General features: G+C 51.7%; 1 protein-coding gene across 8 annotated transcripts in view; it reads right to left on the bottom strand.

Annotated features, from left to right (window-relative positions):
* The window catches only part of CSGALNACT1 (chondroitin sulfate N-acetylgalactosaminyltransferase 1), a 321341-nt gene that overhangs the window by 42610 nt on the left and 261919 nt on the right, over window positions 1–16812 (bottom strand). For all 8 annotated transcript variants that reach the window (XM_057697970.1, XM_057697976.1, XM_057697975.1 and 5 more), the window contains one exon: window positions 3247–3463. In XM_057697970.1, coding sequence (XP_057553953.1) covers window positions 3247–3463 — 217 coding nt within the window. The remainder of the gene's footprint in view (window positions 1–3246; window positions 3464–16812) is intronic.

The raw sequence follows: 16812 nt of genomic DNA, 5'->3' as shown, positions 1-16812 counted from the left end.
ATATTTCACTGAATTTTTAAACAAAACAAAAAATATGGTAACTATATAAAAATTTACAAAATGATATAAAAATGTATAAAACAGAGAGACTCCAAAAGAAGGAAATAAAAATCACTCATAGCTCCAGGGACTTCCCAGGTGGCGCAGTGGTTAAGAATCCACCTGCCAATGCAGGGGACACTGGTTCAACCCCTGCCCCAGGAAGATCCCACATGCCGCGGAGGAACTAAGCCCGTGCGCCACAACTACTGAGCCTATGCTCTAGAGCCCGCAAGCCACAACTATTGAGCCCACGTGCCACAACTACTGAAGCCTGTGTGCCTAGAGCCTGTGCTCCACAACAAGAGAAGCCACCGCAATGAGAAGCCCGTGCACCACAATGAAGAGTAGCCCCCGCTCACCACAACTAGAGAAAGCCTGTGTGCAGCAACGAAGACCCAACGTAGCCAATAAATAAATAAACTGATTAAACAAAAAAAGGCCTTGATTAATAAAAAAAAAAAAAATCACTTAGTTCCATACCCAGTGCCAACCACAGTTAACGGTTTCCACTCGTGGGATGCACGGGACTTCACAAAGACAGCATCAAATATTCAATAATTACCCCTTACATTTTCTCCCAATACTCTTACGGTCAACTTAACTGCATTTAAATATTTAATTGACCAGAGTTTGCTTTGGGTTTTGGTGTGTAGTCAGAATTAAATTTCTTCTGCTGTTTGGTTAGTTGTCCTAAAGCCACGCACTGAATAATCCCTTCTCTGCTGGCTGATCTGAAATGCCACCTGTACCAAGTTCTGACCCGGAATTAAAGACCCCAGGCCTGAGTACCCTCTCTCATCCTAATTTTTCAGAGACCTCAACGCACTCGGAAGCCCTGGACCACAGAGCAGACTCCCCTGTCAGCCTCTGCTCCGGCCCCCTCCATCCGGGAAGCCTTTCTCGTCCCACTGTCCTGGTCTCTGTTTCTATCTCTGCGTGGCTAGATTCTTCTCTACGTGAAGCCATGTTCTTCTTACCCCTCCACCTGGTCCAGGGTCCGGTGCACACACAGGCCCTCCTTGTCCCCAAGAAACCCATCTCGCCGCCCCCCTGCTCCTGCCCACCTGCCACAATGGGCATCTGAACAGGGACAGGCAAGAGAAATGGCCCTTGGATTTTTGTTTTTAAAACATGAACTAGACCTACATTTCATTTCACCACCTCCACTTTGGACACTTGCAAAGGTACGACTCTTACCTTTTTCAACACTATTTCCCTTCCAGTTAATTAGCTGCCACCCCCGTGACACTAAGGCAATCACCAGTCACGTGCTCCCCGGAGGATCTTGCAGGCTCCAGAGTCTCGCCAGGGGTCTGGGCCACCCCCTGAGCAGACCACCCCGCAGGGCGAGCACCACCTCACCAAGCCCAGCTCGCGAGCGACGCGCCTGCGTGCTGCGCCAACCTCAGGGCCCTGTGGGGCAGGCTCCACGCGGCTTCCTGGCCGAAGGAACTTACTGTAAACTCATCCTAGGAGGGGCACACCGGCCGCTGGGGGTAGTCGTTCGCCTTCAGGTCTGGGGTCCAGCCCCGGGTCAGTCCCCCCAGGATGGATGCTTCATCGGCCAGCGCACTCGGCCGGTCCAAAGAGAAGGCAGAGAGGGACACAGACGCACCTGGGGCTGGGCGGGGTAGGGAGCTGAAGGGGGCCCGAGCCACCCAGACACTTCAGTGCTGGAGCCAGGGCGGGCGGTGCTCACTGATACGGCATCCCGTCCCGCGGGGTGTGCTCCAAACCGGCGCTGGGGGTGGGGGGACGGGATGACAGGACCATCAGCCCAGCCAGCTCCGCAGGACATCACAGCTGAAGGCCCAGCTCCCAAACCCGGAGAAGACGAAGGGAGTCATTTCTTCAGAGTCCAGAACTAGACCCACTGGGTAGAAGTTACAGGGAGGCCGACTTCAGGTCCAAATAACAGTGAGCTTTCTACCCAGAGCCGCAGCCTGCCCTGGGAAGCAGGACATTACCTGGTACACACACACACACTGCACACACACACACACATACACACACACACAACCTCATGTCAGGAGTGCCCCCGGGGATTCTGAACGAAGGGAGGATCAGACCAAAGCCTCCCCACCCCAAGACTCTTGGATTCTGACCTTACAATTTAATTGGAGAAGCTTTATTAAGGACCTATTTACAAAACTTAGTGACAGGATGCAGGGAGGACACGGGGATGAGAGCAGTACCCCTCCTAGTGACTGCAGAGCCACTATCATCTCCAGCCTCAATGTGCTAGTGGAGAAGGTTCTGGAGGCTGGAATGAGACCATCTTGCGGGAAGGGCCATCTTGAGAGGAGCTGTCACCTTTGCTTCAAGGAGACATTCAGACTGAGGTTATTCCCGTCTCTGAAACCTAGCTGGGGAGTAGAAGAGGGTTACTCTTCACGTGTCCCTTGGCCAGAACTGTGAGAAGTATCACTACACCTTATACTGAGCATCGCTGGCTTTTAATAATGTGAATTTAACGATAAAAGATAAAAAATACATTTGCTCTTCCGATACTTATAATTAGGCACATGTGACTTTCTACCTTTAAAATGTGCTGGCTAAGTCAGCTAGCCGATGGACCTTGAGCAGCGTGTGAGTGCTGCCTGCAAGCGTGTAAGACGTGAACCACACAAGCAGGAGCTTGAAGACACATGTAAAACTACACACTGCATCCCAACATAAAACCTGCTTAGTCTCCTTGAGCAGCTGTAAAACAGCATGCTGGGAAACTTCTCAGCATAATTCCACATGTAATCTCTGAGGAGACACAGGCTAAAATAAAAAAGACTGACTCAGTGCATTCTAGCCACTGCCAGGGCAGGACAGCAAAGGAAGCCCGGCTGCAGCCAAGCAACCAGGTCCACGGCCACGTGGGCGCCGCCTTTCAGAGGCTGGGAGGGGCCCCGTCCACTAAGGGGACAGCACAGCCCCGCCATCCCCCAACCTGAGCCCCGACCGCAGTGACAACGGAACCCGGCAGGCGAGGTCCCACAGGTTCTGATGAAAACCCTGACCTTCACTTCTGGAGGTAAGCCTGCTCACCGGGCAGCTTTCTCACTGCTTTAGGGAAAGGCGCCTACAAGGATAATCTTTACAGGAAGGGAGCGGAATTGAATGGGGAGAGAAAGGGGCCTGCGTGCTGGGCAGGGAACAGGGAGGGACAGGACGTGCCATCAGCGTTGCACACACACCTGCCGACAGGCCCACCTGAAATTCTGCATGAACTGCCGGAACGTGTCCACCCTCCTGGCCAGCGGCACGATCACGTTAACCAGCGTGCTGGCCATGTGCAGCTCCTCCGTCTTCACCTTCATGATGGGGCCGAATGGGCGGAACAGGACGAGGCGTCGGAACTGGTGCTTGTGGTCCCCTCGGAACGTGAGCTCATACAGAGTGCCTTTATCCTTCTCTGTACGGTAGATGCCTGTGAACAGACACAGGAGAGCAAGTTCTAAAGATCAGACTTGGCTGCTGAGTGTTTGTAACAGTCGAGGGCTAGCACAAACTGCCTTATTTCAAAAAACTAAGATTAAATCTCCACACCGAGTGCGTATTAGAAAACTCAAAATACTCCCACTTAAATCACAGAAAAAATGAAAACACCGTCAATTTAAAAATCGGTTATAAAGACCTCAAAAAAAAAAAAACAGAAAAAGTGTGTAATGTTGGATACAAAGCTGTATTTACACTATTCAGAGGCATTTAAAAAGGACCATAAGGATATATGCCAAAATAAGACTGGCCGTGATGTGGAGCAAGGTTATGTGTTTTTTTCTCTTCTGCTCTTTATCTACATTTCTGCAATATGAGACACATTTTAATATTATACTTTAATATATTTATTTAATGTAAGAAATGTGTTGAAATGATCTCAGAAATGACAGCCATTTTAATATTTCAATATTATATTTATTTAATGTAAGAAATGTGTTAAAGTGATCTCTGAGAAATGACAGCTGTTTCAGATGAAGTAACCATAGTGGTCTATTGCGGGCACTGGGAGCCACTCGGGGCCGGTCACGCAGCCCCACAGAAGCTTCTGGAAGCACTAAAGCAGAAGACTTATAAAGTACCTGCACAGCGGCAGGCGCACGTCGTATGTAACTTCCCTGACCAGACTTCCCCACCTCGGGAGCAAATCATCCCCGGGGGCCTAAGTCCCACACCTCCCAGTGTCACTGGGCTTGTGGGTGTTTTTCTACCGTCAGAAAAAAACCATCAAATTCAACACAACGCCAGAGACGCATCCTCCTTTTCTCTCTGCTTGGCCGGGTTTTCTCTTCCCCATCCTCCCCTCCTCTGAGCCCCCACGGTGGCCGGGATGCACCCGGGGTTCTGAGCAGCTACCAAGGCGACTCTGCAGGAGGCATCCGCCTGGGGTCCCCTGTTCCAGGCCTCTCCCGAGCCCGTCTCTTTTCGTCCTCACCCTCCGTCTCCCTCTGTTTTGTGGGGACTCCTGGTCTGCTGCACAAACATCGCTGTTCTTTGCCTCCCAGGAGCTGTTCACCCCACAGCCCCAGTTCTGTGGCCTTTCCGATCTCCCCTGAGAGCCGCAGAGAGTGGAGCCCGGGGCTGTGAGCCTTCCAGGTGGTCTACTTCCCACAGCCCAGAGGTTCACACGTGCAGCCTGATGGGGGCGGCAGGGGGACTTGAGGACCTGGGTGCTGGGCTGCGAGGATGGACGGGGCGGAGCTCCCACCTGAAGCCGACAGGGGCTTCTCGATGCAGGTCGGGGAAGCTGAGAGAAGGTCTGCCCAGCTCCCTCGGGGAGAGGATCCAGCATCCCCTCAGGGACCACGCATGGGAGAAGGGAGGGGCACTTCCCAGGAAGCTCAAAGGATGTCTTTGAAAACGTGAAGCGGTTCCCTTCAAAGCCTGTTCACGTCCAGGCAACTGGTCCTCGCAGAGGAAACGGGCTCTTCCCGCCACCAGCTCCCAGGGCCCAGGTGAGGTGGGGCTGAGTCAGGAAGGAGTCAGCTCTGTAACAGCATCTCTGCTGGGCGGAAACACCCCTGCTCCCCACGGCAACCTCCAGCAAAGCTGCCACTGCTGAACCTGCAGGTAACAAGGTGCTTGGGCCGGGACGGTTTCTCAAAATTGAAGTCATCTTCCTCAGCACCGGGCTGAGTCGTTAACTTTTTAAAATCTAAATCCACAGATTTGAAGACACAGGTACGCACCCATCTCAAGAGGTGGGCATCTATTTATAAAGAACCAGAGAACGCAGCAGTTCTTATTAATAATGATTCCTACAACCATGCCTTTGGGGAGTGGCCCAGCATCCCGGGGGACAGGAGCCCTGCGTTCCTGGCTCCCAGACACAAACACCCCCCACCCCCCAGCCCCCCCAGCCAGCAGGAGCCAGTGCACCGGGAGGATCTCACCCACAGCTCCAGCTGTTTTCTCCGCACCACCCGCATCCTGGGCCTTGAAACAGCTGTTACATCCACTTTCTAGCATAATTCCCCAAACTCTGCCTAATTAAATTCATTGTGTTATAAGTAAGTTACTCAAAGCTTTCTTGCAGCCTGTGTCCACCAAACCCAGCCCCAGCCCTCTGCCCACCCCACCCCTCAGTCTGCTTGTGACATGAGGACGGCACCTAAACAGAGCCCGTGCCTCCTGGAAACCTTCGGGGGTGGAAACAAGGCGATGCTCCCCCTGAGAGAAAGGAGCAGAGGCACTGAGGCGGGGCCGGGTTTTCAGCCAATGAGCTGCGTGCACAATGGAGAATGCAAGGCAAACAGGCCACACGCATACGTCCCTGGTAACACTTCATGGGACGGCACCACTCTTACCCACTATGCAGATTAAAGATGAAAATAAGGACTCCGGAGCTGGCTCTGAGCTTAGCTTAACACCTTCCCCTCTGTCCGCCCACAGGTGCCGAGCTCACTTTGAGTTTGCTGTTTCTGCTCCCTGTGCTGTTTCTGCTTCACTCATGCTTGTCCTGCCCTCCTCCAGCGGGGGCCAGGCCCCAGGACCACCAACTTGGTAGGGACACCCCCAGGAATCCAAGACACAGCCCCAGGTCTGCTGCCAATGTCTACTCCTTACTAGGCGAGGAGCTTACCAGACACGGACGTGACCCCTGCATCCTGTCTCCCACTTAGGACCTCAGGAATCATGAAGCCGAGGGTCCCCCCCCACTCCGCAAGCCCCCTTCCTCTCCTCCCCGCCCACACTCAGGACACGTGAATATGATTGTGGCCGGCGCTGCACTGCTGAGTCCACAGGTGTCTCCACTTTCATCCCCGCCTTTCCTACCTTCCCGCATGGAGCCCAGGTCCCCCAGCTGGATACCCCCCGGCCTCTGACACCCCTGCCCCACCTCCAGGGCCCGGTCCATCCTGCACATACCCTGGGGCCCTGAGCTTCCTGCAGCACCACTCTCCTCCTGCCCTTCCCCAGCTCAGAAGCCCCCCAGCTGCCCACAGCCCACAGAGCAAAGCACCAATACTACCGCCAGACCTTCAAACCCTCGCTTCTCTGGCTCCAAACTCCTGCCCTACCTGTAGGTCCTGCCCCCGCCTCACAGGAAACTGGGTGTATGTCGCGCACACACAGCTGCTCTTCCCCCGGAGAAACTGGAACCAAAAGCGCAGCACTGGTGAGAATGCAAAATGGTGCAGCTGTGGAAAAGAGCCTGGCACTTCCCTCAGAAGTTAACCACAGAATTACAACATGATCCAGCCATTCCGCTTCTGGGTACGTACCCAGGACTGAAAACAGAGACGCCAACAGACGCGCGTACACACGTTTCCCCAGCAGCCCCAAAACAGAAACAATGCCAGCCTCCAGGAACGATGAATGAATGGATGGACAAAATGCGGTCTGTACACACGACAGAGTATCACTCGGCCTTAAAAAGGAATGACATTCAGACACATGCTACAGCTCGGATGAACCTGAAAACACGTGCTAAGTGAAGTTAAGCCAGACAGAAAAGGACAAGAACTGTATGATTCCGCTCATACAAGGTCTCTAAAGTAGCCAGATTCACGGAGACAGGAAGTAGACTGGTGGCCTCCAGGGGCGGGGGCAGGAGGAGGGGGCGTTAGTGTTTAATGGGCACAGAGCTTCAGTGTGACGTGATGAGAAAGTTCTACGGATGCGTGGTGACGATGGGGACACACGTGAGTGTACTTCATGCCAATGAACCGTACGCTTAAAAACGGTTAAAATGGTACATCTCACGTGATGTATATTTTACCACAGTAACTGCTGTCCTGCGAAAAGGCCTGGCACTTTCTCAAAACACAGCTTCCCACCAGTCCCCCGACCCCTTCTAAACCGGACCCTCCTCCCCTGGGAAGGTCCCCCGACTTTCTCAATCCCAGGTGATCCCTTGCTCCTCCAGACACGTGGGTCTCAGAGCTGCAGCTCCTCTGTGTGGAGCGGCTCTCCCGGCACGTGACACACGTGCCCCTGGACGTGGGCTGGTCCGGCCTCTCGTTTTACAGACCGAGACCCAGGGAAGCTGTCTCCTCCCTGCAGGTTACCTTCTGTACCCAACACGAGCCCCTGTGAGCGAAGGAAGAAGCAGGAACGTGAACAGCAGCGTCTGCGAAGCCAGACAAACCCCGTAAGTCACAGTTCACAGCTCCTCTACCCTCGGATGACCTTCTGGGCCCCCTTGGAGCGTCTCTCTTTTACACACAACTAACAGCTGTTAGATAACAATGATCTGAATTCAGGGTCTACAACATGTGGAAAGTGGCACATTTTGAAAAGGGGGAATTTTCTTGAAAAAAAATACCTCCAGAAAAAGGAGAGTATATACGGAAAGAAACGTGTACCGGGCAGAAATGCTGACAGCAGTGAGTAGTGACAGGTCACCTCCTAACAGCAGGGGGGAGATGGAACGTTATTATTTTCAATTTAACAGAAATGGCGGCGATCACCTAACATAAAACACACTCCACCCATGTAAACTGCCTTCAAAGACATCACTGTAGGAGCCTATCCTCCTTAGTCTGTTCAGAAAGAGAAACCGGGACACACCTGAGAAAGATTCTACTCCACAGCGGTAATTTTCTATGACTATGGTGCTTCCGTTATCTGGAGAATTCCACTTAGATGGACCGTCTCCCTCCCGGGCCACATGGGATAACGAGACATCATCACAGTGCCGTCTGTCGTCAGTTCTGTTTTCTTAAGGAAAGTAGCAGACATTTGTCATTTGCGAGAGACGGCTATGAATCCCCCAATGCTCAGATACTACAACGTAAATAATTCTCCCCATAAAAACAGTAAAAAGTAACTACTTAATGGCTTTCGTCCTCTGCCAGGTTACGGGAACCCCCGTCTACACCTTGTTTCTCCCGCATCACAGGGTATCAGCTCACAGCCGCTTCTGGACACGTCCTGACTCAGGTTCATCACCATTAACTGTCACTGAACATTTCTCTTCTGATAAGAAATGGCTGCACTGACTGACGTCCTTGCGGAAACAATTCATGAATCACTTTTTAAATTCCTATTCACTGCATTTCTTCATGCTGTAGATTCACGCAGACAAACTCAACACTTGGTCCTTAACCCATCAGGAATTCCTAAGAAGTTCACTTCCTGAGGGCTCCCCTTACTTCATCACTAGTACTGGCAGCCGAATTTTCTTTTCAGAGCCCTCTTTTCCCCACTAAACCGCATATCAACGCCAGGAAGGCCATCACGTATCTCACACTCAGTGGGAAGTGAAGGCGTGCTACGATCCCAGCACAGCAGTGAGCTGGGCTCCTCAGCAGGTGCCCTGCCAGCCACACACAATTCACAGTCACATGACATGGTTATTCTCATCCTTATTGATGTTCCTGTGGCCATCATTCACCACGGACTGTGTTCTCCATTAGAGACATAAAGAGGGACGTGATAAAAAAATCACCGTGCTCTCAGAATTCACATTCGAGAGAGGAAGGCAGACAGGCAAACCAAACAGACACACATAACACGCTAAGCACCTAGGAGTCTGCCCAGGGTGCAGGGGGCAGAAAGGAGGGTATCTCCACCTGCTGAGGGTGTGGACAGGCTGATACATGGTATTTCACCAGAACCGGAGACTGATGGCGTGTCTGTCAAGACTACAAAAGCAAAGAGAACATTCCAAGGAAAGATAACAAAGATACTGAACGAACAAAACCAACTTGTTATGTTTGGCAAACGTGAGGCAGTCCAGGCAGGTATGGGAGGTAAAGCTGGACAGGCAAGCGGGCACAGCACGCCCGCCACCAGGACATCCTTGGGGCAAACTCTCCCGGAGCTCACGGGAGACGTGGCTTTAGTGCCATCGCCTGACAGCAGTGCGGGTGGAGGACGGGGGTGCGATCAGGGCAATGGGGGAAGAACCCCTGGGACTCAGCAGGAAACTGAGGCAGCGCCAGTGAGGGGACGGCCAGTGGGAAGGGCTGGAGAGAACTGGGTTAGAGGACGGAGGGCAGCGAGGGGAGGGGCTGCAGGAGAGGCAAGGCTTACGAGTTACACTCTGAAATGCTGTGTGGGCAGGTCTGAAGCTCAGCAGACACGGGCCCTTTGCAGACACAGTGAGGCACCCCAGCGTTTGGGGGGAGCTGCGGGAAGTGTGGAGAATGGGAAGGGGGGCCCCCGATGCAGGTGCTGCGTGGCCCGCAGGGAGGCTGCCGGGTCAGGGGCAGGAGGGGGTGGCAGGGAGCCTACAGTGAGCCAGGGCGGCTCAGCACCCACTGCTGCGTCAAGGTCAAGATGAGGACGGGGCGGCCCACCGGACGGCAAGTGGCCCACCGGTGGCCCCAGCCATGACGCTCGTGGAAGCCACAAGGTCTGGGAGCAGATCCGAAAGAGGGTGAGAGGTCGAGTGGCAGGAGTGAGCTGGGTGAGGAGAGCATCCTTCCTGCTGTTTCCTTGAAGTTGTCAACTTCATCCTTGCACCAGGACCTCTGCCCTGCCCCCCTCTGCGTGGGATGCCTCCCCAAGGCCGGGCACCACCAGATCCTTCCCACCTTTTAGGCCTCGACCCAAATGCTGTCCCCCCAGTCCCCTCTCCCACGCTCCCTGTTCTAGTGCTGTCACTGCCCCTTACCTGAGGGTGTTCATCCTCCCACCTCCTCACTCCTGTGCAACCTCCCCTCTCCTCGCCAGCAGGTAAGCTCCGCGGGACCCAGAGCTCTGTTTCTGCAGCACAGAAGGCAGATGGGGAGGTGGCGGGGTGTGCTGGGTAAGAAGGGGTGGACACAGCAGAGTAGCAGCCAGAGGAACTCAGAGAGCTGACAAGTCCTTGATGAAGGACTTGAAAAATCGGAGAAAGAAAAGTCCTTCATGTGCTGAGAGGACGAAGCAAACAGAAACATGGTGAGGATACGTGGATGGAACGCAGAGGGAGGGGCGGGGCCCACACCCAGGGAAGGACCAGGTCTCGGAGCACCGGTCCCTGGGAGCCCTGACAGCATGTGCTTGCGAACCCCTGGGAGCCCTGACAGCACGTGCTCGCGGCCTCCTGGGAGCCCTGACAGCATGTGCACGCGGGCCCATCCTGGGCAGCAGGAGGGGGAGAGCGAGGAGGGGGAGACAGGACTCGCTGATTCGGGATGTTGCCCGCGCGTGTGCAGAGCCAGGGGTCGGCGCGGGAAGAAAGCGGCCGAGGGGACTCCCCGGGGTCTGGCCTGGGGGGAGGGTAGAGCCGAAGGAAAGGCAGGATCGGACTGGAGGGCGAGAAATGGGGCCGAGTGAGAAGCCACAGCTCAGCTCAGGGGCCGAGGTTGGAGGGGATGACGGAGTCACAGGAAAAGGCTCCGCAGGATGTTTAGGTTTCATGGAAGAGCGGGCTCTTTGGGAGACCAGGCCCGGGTGTGGCCGCCGGGAGTCAGGCCTCCTGTTCCTGCGATCTCACGCTGGCAGGACAGACCCCACCCCCACGGTCTCCTCTCCACCCGAGTTCTCACTCTGTGGGGACGGGGTCTCAGGACGCACCTGCTCCTTCCTCTAAGGAACCAACGTGGAAGGCGCGATGCTGCTGGACTGAGGGGCCAGAGGGGCTGGTGTGGGGGGGAGGGGGGGTGGCTGGGGGAGGGGGACCGGCAGGGGGTCCGGGGCTCCTGAGCAAACCCGGGGGCGGGAAGTCGGGCACCGTTATCACACTTGCCACCAGCTGCCGACCTCCTCTCTGAACACCGCGGACGGCACGTCCAGGATGTGGGGAAAGCAGCACCTCAAGACACAGGTGCAGCAACGGGGTGAAGGGTCAGAGAGCAGCGCACGTGTGACCTCGCCGTTGTCTCTGATGACTGTAGGCTGTGTGTACACAACCGCTTGGCCAGCCACCCCGAAGCAGAGGCCATGCAGCCCAAACAACGGTGCCTGCTCACGTCTGCTCAAACCACGTCCACCAATACCATCCCAATTCCAAGGAGGCTTCCAGAGGGCCGGCCCTTCACCACGTCCTCTTACAGACGGGAATGCTGAGCGAGGAACTCGTTCCAGGTTACGCATGATATGCTCACAGGGTGACGGGCAGGGCGGCTGTGAATCTAAGAGCCTGTCATGCTCAAGCTCTTAAAGGCCAATTAACCTCACCATCAGAAGGATGTTTATAACGCTCTGTCTTTTCTGCGCTTCCTTTCTGAGATTGAGAATAGAAAAACATCAATAAAGATACTTCAGAAAGATACTCAACTGTCTAAAGTACATCAGAAAAGTCAGTCTCAAAACTCACTTTTGAAGACTGAGATAACATACTGTGGATTGATTCACTGACACCCATTTCATCATCTTTAAGAAACGGGATCAATAATAATACAGCCTGGGACTTCCCTGGTGACACAGTGGTTAAGAATCCGCCTGCCAATGCAGGGGACACGGGTTTGATCTCTGGTCTGGGAAGATCCCACATGCCGCAGAGCAACTAAGCCTGTGTGCCACAACTACCGAGCCCAAGTGCTGCAACTACTGAAGCCTGCATGCCTAGAGCCCGTGCTCTGCCACAAGAGAAGCCACTCACTGAGAAGCCCGTGCACCGCAACAAAGAGTAGCCCCCACTCACCACAACTAGAGAAAGCCCACACACAGCAAGGAAGACCCAAGACAGCCAAAATTAATAATAATAATAATACAGCCCTATTTATTTTAGGGATGTTGTGAAGATTAAATAAATTAACACATGTAACCAGGCCGGGCACCCAGGAAGCACTCGGTGACGTCAGCAGCAGTAATAAGGATAACAGCATCATCACTCCCGTTATCAACACCATGACATCAGGCCCCTTTGCTCCTCTCGTCGCTGATGGCATCCCTGCTCTCCGTCACATGGGTCCAGGCTCGGGCAAGCCCTCCTCTCTGTGCTGTATATTAACACGCTGGCATCACACATGCTTGGAAGCTGGATCCAACAACATTTTTTTTAAGTCACTGTGGACCCAGAGACCAAGATTCTTTTTTTCTTTAATTTTATTTTTTTATTGGAGTGTAGTTGATTTACAATGTTGTGTTACTTTCAGATGTACAGCTAAGTGATTCAGTTATACATACATATTTTTTTTCAGCTTTTTTTCCATTATAGGTTATTATAAAATATTGAGTATAGTTCCCAGTGCTATACATTAGGTCCTTGTTGGTTATATATTTCACATATAGTAAGCAGTGTGTACATGTTAATCCCAAGCTCCTAATTTCTCTCTCCCCACCTCTCCCCTTTGGTAACCACAAGTTTGTTTTCTATGTCTGTTTTGTAAATAAGTTCATTTGTATCATTTTTTAGATTCCACATATAAGTGACATCATATATTTGTCTTTCTCTCTCTGACTTACTTAGTATGATAATCTCTAGGTCCACCCATGTTGCTGCAAATGGCATTATTTCTTTCTTTTTTATGACTGAGTTACATTCCACTGTAGATATGTACCACATCTTCTTTATCCATTCATCTGCATGTGGACATTTAGGTTGCTTCACTGTCTCGGCGGTTGTAAACGGCTCTGTAATGAGCACTGGGGTGCATGTATCCTTTCGATTTATGGTTGTCTCCAGATATATGCCCAGAAGTGGGATTCTGGGTCATAGGGTAATTCTATTTTTAGTTTTTTAAGGAAATTCTATACTGTTTTCCATTGTGGCTGCACCAATTTACATTCCCACCAACAGTGCAGGAGGGTTCCCTTTTCTCCACACTCTCTCCAGCCTTTATTATCTGTAGACTTTTTGATGATGGCCATTCTGATTGGTGTGAGGTGATACCTCATTTTAGTTTTGATTTGCATTTCTCTAATAATAATCAGCAATGTAGAGATCTTTTCATGTACCTTTTGGCCTTCTGTATGAGACCAGCATTCTTGATATTCTGGTAAAAGGCCTGGTGGTATACAAACTAGCATATCTAAGTCAAGGTAGTTCTTAGCAATATTGCAATAGAATCTTTTTTACCTGTTGCTTAAGAAATCCATTTCTCGTATATAATATCAACTGGAATTTTCAAATCACTGACCTGTATTTATCAGATACCATGACCCTTTATCTGACTATACCTCCCCCGCACCATACTGGTCAGCACACCCCTGCACGGTAGCCCACCAACACCCCTCCCCCACCCCTCCCCCATCATCAACACAACTAGAACAGCCTCCTTCCCTCTGCGGACGTGCCCAGGCCCACTGCGGTCCTGACCGTTGCTGTGCTTGGCAGCACCTAAACCAGAGACTCCGGTCTAACTCTGGCTTCACCACTCACTGTGTAGCACCTTAAACAAGATATTTCATGACACCAAGCTCTTATTTCCTGGTCTGAAAAATCGAATCACAGCGTAAGGTCAAAGCATCCACATCAGCTGCTTTGCGCTTCAAGGAGTACCCTAAGTTGGACCTCCTATAGGCATTTATTTTATTTGGCTAACTCATCCAATCAGTCAGTGGTAAGAATGCATTTTCGCTTTACTGATAGTCTATCACACTGGACCACTGAACATATGCATGTTTCTGTGGAGTTTCCGCAAGACAGATGAAACCACAGCAAGCTGAAGACTAAAAGAATCAGAAGCCCTGGCACACAGATCGCCACTTTCTACCAACAGACGCGGGTCCACCTGCATTTGTCTTTGCTGGTAGAAACTGGTCAGCCTTAGAAAAGGGATATTCTTGGGCCTCCCACCAGACCTATTAAATTGGGGAACCACTGGTTTACCCCAAACTGTTAGATAGTAAAATTAACATTTGTCTGCAAATGTTAGACAGTAAAACTTAGAACCAGCCACTGTAATAAATAATGATGTTCTGAGTCGATGGAGCTTTGCTGGGAGGGAGCCGTGATCAGGGGCCCACGGAGCAGGCCCCAGGGCAGGGCTCAGCCTGTGACCCCTGCTGCTTCTGGGGTCACAAAACGGGAGAGGAACTGGGGCCAGAGTAGCCTGGAAGACCAAGTGGGAAAGCATGTTTCAGACACCAACCCTCTTTTTTTTTTTCTCTTTGAACAACTCCTTCATAATATGAGAAAGTCTGGAGCTATGGCCCAAACTTTGGCAGTATTTTAAATGAAATCTGAATAATGAATCATTTCTTGCAAACATTCTAGGGCCTCAAGGGCAGAAGGAAGGGCAAGAGGCAGGTGAGTGATGGGTTATCTTCTGTGGACCCTCAATCCAGTAGCTCCTTCACTCCACGGTCCCTCGATTCGCACCTTCCATCACAGTAACAGACTAGACGCATGAAGATGAACAAGACCCAGGCCTCCTGGAGAGTGCTGTGGTTGGGGGTGTGGCCAGAAGCCCTGGCTCTGCCTGGGAGATGTGGGGATGCTGCCCGACAGGGAAGTGCCTGAGGGGCGTAGAGGAGGAAGGACGAGTCCAAGCAGAAAACTGTGGATGGTCCTGAGGCTGGGCGAGGGACTGGGTGTGTCCCCAGTCCCCTAAGCCTGTGAGTCACACCAAAGTAGGACTAGTCGCCATCACACAGGTTGCTGGTTTTGTTTGGATACTGGTTTGTGGATTTTCTTTTATTTTTTGACAATTACTATAGCTAAAATTTAACAATCTCGATCTTAAACTGTAAAAACGTATGTTCGAATCACCATAACGTTTTGAAGAAAACCCCGCTGAGAATAGCTTTCTTTTGGAAGAATGAATCCTGTGCCACACTTTCCTCCCCATCCTCAGAAACAGATGCGGATACACACCCATCCTTAGAAACAGACGCGGATACACACCTCAACTTGATCACCAGGGAAACGCACCGTGAGGAAGTGAACGCACTTTCCTCTGGAGGAAAAACTAAAAACTAAGAAACAACATAACACTGACTACTAGGAGCTGTGAGGTCTGTCACCCAACAGGAACCTCCTGTTTTATATAACATCCTGTGCTCAGAACACTGAGCTATGTGTCCTCACCCTCGAGGTGGTACATCATAGGGACCCCTTAGATAACACAGCCAGGGACGTTCTTACAGAGACACTGGCCCAGGAGAAAGAGACACTGAATTCAATTCCATTCAGGCATTAACTTGCTCTGTGACTGTGGACGAAGTCAATTCTCAAAGCTTCAGGTTCTCCAACTCCACAGGACATGCACCAAACAGCAGACGACTCACTACGTACATGAAATCACAATAAACCCAGAGAAACACAGTGTGATCTCAGGGTGATGAGCCTTGAGAGAATTCCTACAGCAATCTTACTGACACAGCCAGAGACCTAGTAGTCAAGCATAAAAGTAATTACACAGGGTATCAAAACAAGGTGGTCTGTTAGGACATGAAGTTTTCAGATGACAGTTTAATATAAAATTTTTTTTAAACTTAGAGAATCTAAAAGAACAGATACTACTTAACCTATTTAGGTGGCAGTACTCCTTAACTATTTTTTCCCAAATATGTCATGACCCCCAAATCATTTGACAAGGTTCCCATCAAGGGAGGGCCCATCCCCTGGAATCTCAGTGGGCCTGTGGCTGCTTTGCCCAAGAGAGGCCCTTGGAGCGACACAGCTGCCACTTTGTTTACTGGAACATTTTCTCGTGGAGCCCAGACCACCGTGTAAGAGGTGGACTGCCCCAAGGCCGCCTGACTCCAGGGACCGTCCTGGTGCTCACGCCACCACAGCACAGCTGCCAGATCCGCGAGGGAAGGTGCATTCGGGTGATTCTCTCCCCAGGGTCGAGTCACCCCAACATCCTGCCTTCTGAGATGTGGCCCCAGACGAGCTGGAATGGGACAGCCATCCCCACTGGGTCCTTTCTGAACTCTGGGCCCCCAGAGTCTGTCAGCATGTGAAATGGGGATCAAAAGCCACTGAATTCTAGGATAGTTTGCAATTCGGCAATAAAAACGGAGCGAGAGCAACTGATAAGGGCGAGGAGACATGAAAACACAGCATGCTGGTCACCGTGAGCAGATGCAAACACTGGCAGCCACGGTACTCGCAGTATCACTGACGTCCTCCTATGACACACAGGGCACGTGCCACAGCAGACGGCCACCCAGCCTCGGATGGCAGCTGCACACAGGGAGTCCCCAGGTGGGACTAAATATTCCCCAGAAAGAAGTTCTGGGTCCACCAACCACATGGACAAGTGGGCAGCTGACACCCTAAAACCCCATGCAATTAAGTGTGATCTCAATACATTTAGCCTAGAAAACTTTTCAAGAGGATGACATCAAACTCTTATTTTGGCCATAAAATCATGCAAATAAACAAAGATCCCTTGGGCAAGTACCCACTGACAGCTGTTCTTAGTTTCAACTCTTGTTGAGCTCCCTAAAAGAAAATGTACCCTGGTTATGTAAACTGTTAACCTGGGAGACAAACTCTAACATATTACAATT

This window comes from Hippopotamus amphibius, chromosome 10, assembly GCF_030028045.1.
Source record: "Hippopotamus amphibius kiboko isolate mHipAmp2 chromosome 10, mHipAmp2.hap2, whole genome shotgun sequence".
Classification (NCBI taxonomy): Eukaryota; Metazoa; Chordata; class Mammalia; order Artiodactyla; family Hippopotamidae; genus Hippopotamus; species Hippopotamus amphibius.
The sequence above is the reverse complement of the archived record's forward strand: the minus strand, read 5'-3'. Positions and strand labels throughout refer to the sequence as shown.